This window comes from Falco cherrug, chromosome 9 (assembly GCF_023634085.1).
Source record: "Falco cherrug isolate bFalChe1 chromosome 9, bFalChe1.pri, whole genome shotgun sequence".
In the NCBI taxonomy this organism is placed as follows: Eukaryota; Metazoa; Chordata; class Aves; order Falconiformes; family Falconidae; genus Falco; species Falco cherrug.
Window position 1 is genome coordinate 19,645,780 of NC_073705.1, and position 10,206 is coordinate 19,655,985.

The 10,206-nt window shown below is 39.5% G+C and overlaps 1 protein-coding gene across 2 annotated transcripts; it reads right to left on the minus strand.

Moving 5' to 3' along the window:
• Nucleotides 1–289: 289 nt before the first annotated feature.
• DENND10 (DENN domain containing 10) lies at nucleotides 290–9,986 on the minus strand. 2 transcript variants are annotated; one of them, XM_055721388.1, is made up of 9 exons: nucleotides 9,890–9,986; nucleotides 9,112–9,308; nucleotides 7,820–7,899; nucleotides 6,129–6,277; nucleotides 5,832–5,943; nucleotides 5,383–5,483; nucleotides 4,152–4,259; nucleotides 3,460–3,554; nucleotides 290–2,729 (listed from the first exon to the last, which is right to left on the minus strand). In XM_055721388.1, exons 1-9 carry the CDS (start codon nucleotides 9,933–9,935, stop codon nucleotides 2,553–2,555), a joined length of 1,065 nt encoding a protein of 354 aa, XP_055577363.1. In that variant the 5' UTR covers nucleotides 9,936–9,986; the 3' UTR covers nucleotides 290–2,552. The 2 variants fall into 2 exon arrangements, with proteins under 2 accessions (XP_055577363.1, XP_055577364.1); XM_055721389.1 differs by having other exon boundaries at nucleotides 9,112–9,328; nucleotides 9,890–9,978.
• Nucleotides 9,987–10,206: the final 220 nt, after the last annotated feature.

Genomic DNA, 10,206 nt, shown 5'->3' on the forward strand with positions numbered 1-10,206 from the left:
ATTTTACTCTAAACCTTTTTGAGAGAAGCAGTGTCAAAAGTCATTAAGAAAACTTAAGAACATTAGGACAGCCCTTTGAAGGTACTGAAGCTGAGGGAGATCAATAAATCTTTCACAGTGCTGACAAAAAAAAAAAAATCAGTATAGATGACAAAACTGTTTGAACATGTAGTAGTAAAACCTAAGCATCAAGCTGTAGCTAAATCCCAATATTGCAAAACTGAGAGCTAAAGCCTGTGACTCTGTGGTCACAACTATTCAAGAACAAATTTACATAAATTAAAGGGCAGACTGTTCAGGATTTTTTTTTTAATAGGCATAAGCAAGCTGTAAGTCCAGTTCTTTAAGTGCAAAATTGTATTTCACTTGTTTCACACAAATGTCAGAATAGAAGATCCAATACAACACCGAGATTTTGCACTTAAACACTTCCAAACCAGAAAGCAAAATAGGCATTCAATATTTAGTTTATAACTGAGCTTCTCTGCTTTTTGTGGTTGTCCCTAACACCCATACTACTTTAATGATCTACCTTAAGGCTTTTTGTTAATAAGAAACTGTGAATTTCTTCATGGTTACAACTGGTCTTCACAGCTGACTGCAAGCATGTTCAGGTTTTTCTTGGTGAAAGACTTCAGTTTCAGTGGAATTTAAAGCAGGTCCCGATTGGAATTTTCTGCACAATTTTGCAGTTCTCCTATTCTAACTGTTGTAAAAGTCCCCAAACAGAAGCAGCGTCAGAACCATTAAGAAAAAACATTAATGGGCAAATGGGGAAAAAAAAGTTGTAGAGCACTTACAGGTAAACAAAGGCAATTGCCATATTTTTCTCAGAAGCTAACAAAAAAAAAAAAAAGGCAAAAAAAGCACAAGTTTCTCTGTTCAGAATGTAAACTGCAGAGTAAGCGTGTAAAGTAGAATTTTACACCCCTGAAAATAGGGGATTATTCTGAAGCACTTTCATTTACTGACTGTAATAATGAGCCATTTTATACATAGATACCACATTCCTTAATCCCATTCTAAAATAATTTCCTTAACATACGATACATAGCAAAAGGAAAACCCTTTTTCAAACTAATATTGCTTGAACATAGTTATTGATGAGCTCCACCAGTTTCAGAACAGCAAACATCCAACTATTTAACAATATAAATACTGATTACTAAAGTTTTAATTGTAAGTATAAAATCTCTATGTAAAACCACATGCTACAGACTATCTGTACAAAGGCCAGGAAAAAAGGTTATTTTTTCTTATAACAAAGTGCTACTGCAGAATTGACTGATCTGTTGTGGACATTTCTGAAGAAATATAGATTGTTTGGCTCAGAGTATTTCCCTACCAAGACTCTAAATTCTTCCCAGAAGATTACAAAGCAGTTAGTTTCAGGCTGCTCAATGAAAAAGAAAAATACAAAAAAAATCTCTTTTGAGTTATGGCTATGCAGCCAAACAAGCAGGCAAATTTTCTCTAATTATTTCCCAGTTTTCACTATTATTTCAAAAGTTACCATCTATAATTAGTCTACACAGAGCACCATCAGGTAGTACCTGTGTTATAGCTCAAGCAGTTTAAGAGGTTGATGCTCTACCTGTGGTACCCAGCCATTTGAACATTTCTAATCCATCATGCTTTAACTCGTGATTTTTCTGTCAAATGGATCAGCCATGAATGGCCAGGTATCTTCTCAGCTGAGAACCCTAACAACTTCTTAAATGACTCTAGCTGTAAAGCAGCACTTGTCTGTGACCCCCCGCTAGGAAGCCCTATTTTAAATACTGTAATCCTTTCCTCTTTTTCCTTCCATCAGAGGCATGGGATGGAATGAAAAGGAGGAAAACCTCTAAGGCAAGAGTCCAAAAGAGGTGCTCAGCTTCCACTTGAGCTTTAAAATACCTCTTCCGTTACATACTAAGGCTACTACATCAGATTTTCCCAGACACCCTTTTTTATACCTAGACACTTTCAAGTAGAAAGAAGAGAACTTGTCCATTTATTTGGGATTTCCAGGTATCAGGCAGTACAGAGCAAGAGCAGTATCTGACAGGCTGACATACCTGGAAGCCCAGAATGAGCACTCAGACCAACTGCATGTTCAGTGTATCCCTGTGTAGACCAGCACATCCAAACTGTGCTGGTTTTACAGCGTGTGTGCTGCTGCCTGTGTTCCAGAGCCCAGGAAGACAAGTCAGAACAAGAATAGAGCTGTCTGACACGTGGAGCCTGCAGGACAAGCAGTCACTATACCAATGTCTGGCACAGCCTGGACACACAGCCCCACGCTACTTGTATATACACTCACGTTGTGATATGAAATACAGGAGCCATATATACAAAGTTATAGTTGGGGAAAGATAATAACACCAGGAATGTTCCCAAATGTGCCTCCATATGTTCCTGGTTAAGCTCCGATATTCTGCATTGTATCACGGTAAATATGGCATTCACTCTTATACCTTTAATTTTTCCATATAAAATATCAGGTATACCTATCTGTATGGCAAACACAGTATTTTTGAATTGGTCCATAACACTGCAGTGCATCAAAATCAGATTTTGAGCATTTGTTCAGCAGCTGCTAAATGAAAAAGAAAGTTTTCTGTAGCTGGTGGAAATCGCTTTAGTTTCAGAGCCTCAGAGTTAAGGGTTGGTTTTTCATTGCCATCGGAAACTTCAGTAAGTGAGGCTAAAGTAGCCAAGATTTCTTTTGTCTTCACAGAAATATCCTTGAATGAACAGAAAAACAAGCAACCATGAATACAGTATTAGGTAATACAATGTTTTAACATACACTTGCTAAAAAAAAAAAAATAAAATCCAATACAGAACAAAAAAGAAAATAATTATAAATAGTTAACTTTAAATAAAGACCCCATTTCTTTTAAGGCAAACTTGCAACAGTTCTTCAGCCTGCCATTGTGTGATGTTGAATAAAGGGAGCACAGCGACTCCGCAGGCTCATCTCGCTAATGTAACTGAGGTCTTTTTACCCAGTCACTGAGTTGTGAAATGTCTAATGATCTATTAGATAGAGGAGGAAGTGAGAACACCTATCATCATAAAAATTAGGCTTTATAGCTGAGAAGCCCTATCTCAGTAGGACTTTTTCAAAGGTATTGACAGTACTATTGGCAAGGTAGTGAGCAAAGTACATACTCTGTAGGATAAAACTGGAAACTAATTTTACTGGAAGTCTTATATCAATACAATTTCTGAAGTATCTTATATCAATACAAGAACTTCTGAAGCAACATGGTTACCCGAGAGATAATATAAACCAAGTCTGTCATCCTTAAACACCTGTACAAAGAACAAAAATGCTCATTTGTAAAAAGGCAGAGAGCAGAAGAGTGATTCTTAGGGACAATCACCTCCTACTCCCCTGCTTCTGTCAAGATTTAGCAATAGAAGTAATTTAACTAAATTTCAAAATAAAATTTGTTTAAAAATATTAACCTTAATGACTTGGCTGTCTGATTTATCTGGATCTTCTGCAGATTGAACAATTAGCTGTCCAATTTCTTTGTGAAGTTTTCCCATTGTCATTGCCTCTGAGTATGAAAAAAACAACAAACACACATTCACATAAAAAAAACCATCTCTGTGATACCTAGAAATGCACATCAATCCAAAAATGAAAGCCAAAAGAACGAGACCTCTTCATGACTGCCATTTGAAATCTAGTGGTAAAGGCAGTAATTTGATATATCAACGGTCATGCCAGCACAGGCAAATTGTTGACCTCTGAAATGGCCCTAAGCCGATGATAAGGAGCAGCAAAGACAACAAGCAAAATATAAGCTTTCCTTTCAAATAGTCCTCAGTCTCCAAGTATTTAGTGCAGTTTTTCTAAAGACTCATGCGATATCTGTGTTCAGCTGAATGGCTCTTCTGTATGTTTGTCTAACATGGATGTTTTAAAATCTCAATTGTACATTCGTGGGAAGACACAGCATGTCTTTCCAAATTCCAACTTTCACCAGTCCTTCATGGTCTCAATAAAATTGAAAGACAGAAGCTTACATACTGACTGTTCGTAATCTGGATGGAAGAAGGATCAAGACTACTTGACCTACAGTGAGGCTCAGCAATTACTATCAACTCTGGAACAAACAGCCTCTAAATCCAAAACATAAAAAGCAACCAACCTTTTACTGCAGGGGAAATAGTGATCTCACCATCTGCCAAATTCACATACACATCATAGAGGTCTGGTCTACTGTTCACTTCAGAATCTGTAAATCCAGCAATGTAACCTAGAGAGCAGAATTTTAAGCGAGATTGAGATCTTCATAACCAAAACAAAACCAAGATACTGCAGAAAAATCACAGTCCTAAAATCTGTTCTTAGAGTATTTGACACAACAGTCATTGGACCCAGGAGGCTGCCCTCTTGATAACATCAGTCATTTAACAAGCATATCCAGCAGAATGCTTCACTTTGAAGGAACTTAAAAATCTACTTCTAAAATTGCCTTGAACACGGATGAACCATGAACACCACATGCAATATAAAAAGGTTATCAATTTGAAGTTTTAAACTCTCTTCCTACCTTGCTACTAAAATTATTCACTTACAAATGAAAAAGCCACCAAACTTCCTCTTTAAAAGAATCTCCACTCCAGAGCCCGTTGTCACTAGGTTAGTATTAGATTGGAACAGAGAAATAAACCCAGTAGATTTTTTTACTCATAGCATACCAGGTGAGCAACCTTAGAGCAGCTTTTCTTTGTGAAAAATGTTTAGTGAGCTGAAACAAGAAATACTGAAGATGAGTAGTCTTCTTGCTCGTTATTCTGCATAGAGAAGCCTCTTAATTGCCACACGATGTGTCATGATAACCTTTGCATAAACCAAGGGCCTCTTCCTGGATTATGCGTTAAGCACTATGCATACACAACGTGTCACACAGATCAAACTCCTACATAGCTGGTAAGGTCTACCTGTGATTAGAAGCCACAGACTTCACTGGCAGCAATCGGAATAAAAATTTGGAACTCCAGAGTTAGAACTGGAAAAAAAATATCCTAAAAATTCAGTTACTAGCTATGTGTAGAAGCTGGGAAAAAAAGCAGCTTATCAAAAGTAAGCCAATCCCTCTGATCACAACATCAAAAAAATCTCAAAGCTGCTGTGTATCTGTGATTAGGGGTAGACTGATGTGGATCCACCCAGAAACACCAGATTAACTAGTTATCTTCTAACATACTTGTTTAGTTGACCTGCCTTTTCCTAAAGAAAATGATGCTGCTTAACTTTGAACAACAGTATTAATAGTAAAGTAACCATTTTTTTCCCACCAAAGGGCACTGGTGCAAGACCTTGCAGCAATAAAACCAGAAATTTTCTTTGCATTTTTGATTAATAAATATCACTACCTGTGCAGGCTTTTAAGGCTTCCACTTCCTCCTCATTTAGATGTACATATGAATGAAGAATTGACCAGTCTTGTCGATGCCACACTAAAGCAGGCAAAGTCCTAGGAAATCAGGTTGGTACTTGACACACAGTAGATTTATACTGACAATTAATATTTCACAGTATGCAGTGCATGTCATAAGAAAGAACTACTATGACTAGGTCTCATTTGGCATGCATATACATGAACTACAGAGATTTCTACTATCAGTGCAAGCAGAGTTCACTCATTCTACAGTTACACTTCTCCAAACATAATGGCTAAAGCCTTAAGAAGGGTTTAGCAGGATTTCAATAAATGGGTTTAAGAAAAGATTTTTTCCCTAAAATATGGGCATTTCTTTCAATGAAGGTTCAAAATTTGTTGGACTTTTAGGGATGAGTGGAGAGGTAGGAATTGCCAAAGTACCTGGTAAACTCCTGGATAGCTTCTATTCTAGGATGGTACACTACAATTCTCTTCTTTAACATCAGTGCTGTATATAAGATAACTGTTTCCATGCCAAACTGGGATACTATATCTAAAAAAAGAGGGGAAAATTATGTTATAGAAGATATACATGCTAATATTATTATTTGATTTTTTTGAAGAAGCTTAGTAACAACAGCAGAGATAACACTATTTACTTGAAGTACACATGAAAACTGGATTGTATTTTATACTGTATGAAAGAAATCAGAATAAAGACTTCTGGTATTAATTAACCTTTGATGGAACCAGCCAGATAAGCCTTCCGAGCATCAAAATCTTTGCTGAGGAAAGATCCATTTTCTTCGCTTTGGCAAATCCCCTTTGTAAGGACTGCAATGTAACTCTCCATCATTTTAACTGGACTTCCATGCTTCAAGTAAATTCTGTGTGAAAAGAAGAGTCTGGTATTTTGACTGCAATCAGTACCAGCAGACATATAAAAAAAAAAAATTCCACACTATCCCAAATTGCAATAATATTGTCAAGAATTCTTATTTTGGACACCTGGTTGATGTTTTAAATACAGAACTAGAATTCTTTCAACATGCCCACAAAAACATGCCTGTCTTTTAGGATAAAATAACCTACCTTGTCTTTTTATTTGAGTTTCCAGTTTTATGAAAGAACCAATCTTTACCAAAACAGAAACGTAACACAAAGGTTTACACGTGTCCAGGTGTTCAGACTAAGGATTCTTTGCAGACTTGGAAGGTACCTGCTTTATAAACAAGCAATTACTACAGTAACTCCTGTTATTACATGCAGACCACGTGACTAGTTAGTTTTTCAGTTTTCATCTAAGTATTATTAGACATTCTTCTGGACTCCGTTAAACAATGAAAGAAAAATGTAAACGTTATGTCCTTGATAATAATTAAAACAAAACAAAAGAAAAAACCCAAAACCACATAGCAACAAAACCCATACACTTTTAGCGGTCTTCCAGACAGCAGAGAGAGACCATAACCTACTTTACAGGTTAAGGTACTTCAGAAATCTCACTGAAGCTCTCAGCTGTTTTCCATATTAGCTATAGTACAAAGCTATGTCACATTTGAAACTCCATTACCGCATTTAGTGGAATCTGTCCTGAATTTGCAAAGAAGTATTAGCTGATAAATCAGCATTAATGTGATCCACAGCGAATCTAGATATTTCATGTATCAATGAAAAAGAACAATCTTAGTTTTTCAATACTCTGCGGAACTGGTAAGCCTGATGACATTCCCAAGTCTGTGATGCAATAACCTCACAAACACATCCAATTAGCTGCTAAATCTCAGGGAATACTCTTGGTAGCAAGAACCGGGACCCAACTAATTTGGGAACTAAAGGAAAAGCAAAGGAAGTTGCAGAGAGAGATCATGAGAATGAGTACATAGAAGAAAGCAAGTAACTGGGACAAGGGAAAGAGAAGATGGCAGTCTGGTTGGAAGAAGGGAGAAGACAGAGCCACAGACCTTGAGAGACAGAGGGCCTCCATTTTCTTAAAGGAAAAGCAAAAACGTCCCTGGGTGCTGTGCCTAGATCAGAGGAGCTGCAAGAAGTATCTGTAGTAGAGATGTTGTGGAGGGATGCAAGTTGTCCTCCATACTCGTGACCTCTGACTACACAGCACTGACCTCTTCCCAAATGTTTGTGTTTTTAAAAATATGTTCCCAGAGAAAATGAGTGTGTGGGTGGTGGTGGTGTATGTCTGGAGAAGACACATCAAAACCTAATGGGCATTTGACATTCACCCACCACTTACTGCATGAAGATAAGCTCAAATCAAGGATTTATATAATCTGATTCACAGATTTGTAGGACTGAGTTTCTGGCAGATTGTTAGACCAAATGCAAATGCAACACAATGAAATTAATATTTCACTTTGGCAAGATCTAAACATGCACACTGCAGCACCTCAAACAGCTTTTATACAGACCTACACAGTATCCTAGTGAAGGCTGCATATTTCTCTGGGTTGAAGTCTTTGGCCATCAGAACAATGGAGAAGTGGGTCACCTGGGTAAGACACATGCACAGAAAAAAACACAGTTTATTTAAAGATCCCATATGAACACTCTTTCACATTATTGAACTAACTACAGTACTCTGACAAGGTGTTTCAACTGACAAAAAGAGTGAGTGGTAGCAGCAGATTCAAGTTACTAAGTACAGAAAAGGCCTCATGAACAGCTTTCTGATGTGACCCATTTCCATTGAGTCAGCTCTAGGACATACTATCTTTTGCTTAATCTATACTGTAAGAGTTGCTTTCCTTGAATCTCATAAGATTATTTTGAAAGAGAAAGGTCTTTTTCTTCTCCACAGCAGGTAGGCAACTTCCAGAATTTGTTGCCAAAGGAGCACCAACGTATTTAGAAAGAGACCAGAAAAAAAAAAAAAATCAAAGATAGCAGGCCCCTGAGCAGAAAAACTCTTTAACTTCCTTAATCAAATGATTGTTGGCTAGGACAGTATGAGGCTAAATGTCTGCTGACAATGACCAGTCTCACGTCCTCCTTAAATAGCATCTGCCACTGTTGGAGACAGTACTGGGCCACAAGTGGAGGGGTTTTTTTGTTTTTTATTTTTTACACCTTTAAGGCTCATAAGAGATGTAAGCTCTCAGTGACTAAAGGTGAGCAACATCTTGCTGTGGGCATGCAAAATTACGTTATCTTTCTACTTCACAATAAAGTATGAAATACGAAAACTGAACAAACTTCACAGACAAATGAATCATCTTCATAACTGGAAGATGCAACTAGATAACTGCAAATATGCTTGTATCTTCTATACTTCCCAGTTATCAATGCAGTGGTAAAAAAGGTACCTATATAACTCAATCCTTTGGGGGAAAAAATGCATCAAGAGCTATATGAACAAGCTTTTGGACACTATGATCTTTGTAGAGGATTTGTGGCCAAAAAAACCCCCAAAAACCAAAAAACTGCTGAACTTGAAATAACAGCAGGAAACAGCATTTCCGTTTTAATACGAAGAATCTAAATCGGGTGACGAGTATCTCGATCCCCGTGCAATTCCATCCAATGTATATCTTGGTGAAAAACGAAACTTGTGGACTGGTTAGACAGCTGGGTAAGAGTTGCATCTGTGAGCACACAAAAAACCTCAGATCCCTGCCCTTCCTCATAGCATACAACTGGAAAACACCACTTAAACTGCCAGAAGTCTTGCCTGTGCTCTACTGAAAAGCCAGCAGAGTCCTACCTTTTTCAAGGCTGGAGAATCTTGAACTTCCACAGTTGTGATGTAGAACCATGACCTTTTATACTGGCCAAATACAAACGTATGAAGCAATTTATTTTCATCTGTAAGACAGCACTTTCGCAGCAATAGACTCCTCAGCTCAGCTGTTACGGACGGATAACACCAAACCCACAAAGCATCTCCATTGGTGTCTTTTTCTATGGTGGAAAGATGTTCACTGTGAGAATGCCAAACAGCAGCAAGGAAGTAAATCGATGGGTTAATCAGGTTTGTTTCCTGGAATCAGATTAAAATTCCACCTTACCCTAACCCTAGGCATCCAGTTCTGCTGCTATGGTTTAAGCCGCAGGGCAGCACCTATGCTATGGGGTTTGGTTTTTAAATGTTAATTAAGTATGTACTCTTGACCTGCTTCACCAGGTCAAAATAGCACCAGGAATTTGAACAGACCTTCATATAAGCAAAATATCGACCGGCAAGCACCCAGACCAGCTTATTTAGGATTTTCCCCAGCTTTTCTGATTTCTTAACAGCAACCTTCACAAGCCGTGGCTGTAAGGCACTTTGGCCGAGTTATGCCGGGTTCAGCTCCGTAACAGGCGTCGGCCTCAGCGGGCGGGCACCCCCTGCCACACCGCGGGCTGCCCAGAGCCCGGCCGGGGCAGGCCCCGCGCCCGCAGCTCGGCGGGGCGCTGGCAACCGGCACCCCCCGCCGGCCCCGGCCCTCCCAGCAGCCCCCCGCACCCCAGCCCTACCGCCGGGCCAGGAGGGCCCTTACCGATCAGCCCCACCGCCAGCAACAGCTGCGCCTCCAGCTCTGCCATCTTCCGCCGCCGGCCCCTCCGCCTTCCGCCCGCCGCTGGCCACGCCCTGCCACGCCCATCAGGCCCCGCCCCGGTCAGCAGGCCCCGCCCCCTCACCCGGCCGCCATTTACTCAGCGCTCCCGCCACTGTCCCGGCAGCTGCTTCCCCCGCAGCCTGAGGTGCCTGCTTTGCAGCAGCCAATGGGGGCGGGGGGGAAAGACCTTTGAAAAAATACCGCATTTTTTCATTGCCTTCGTTATCTCACTTTGTAAATCACAGGGCACGATTTCT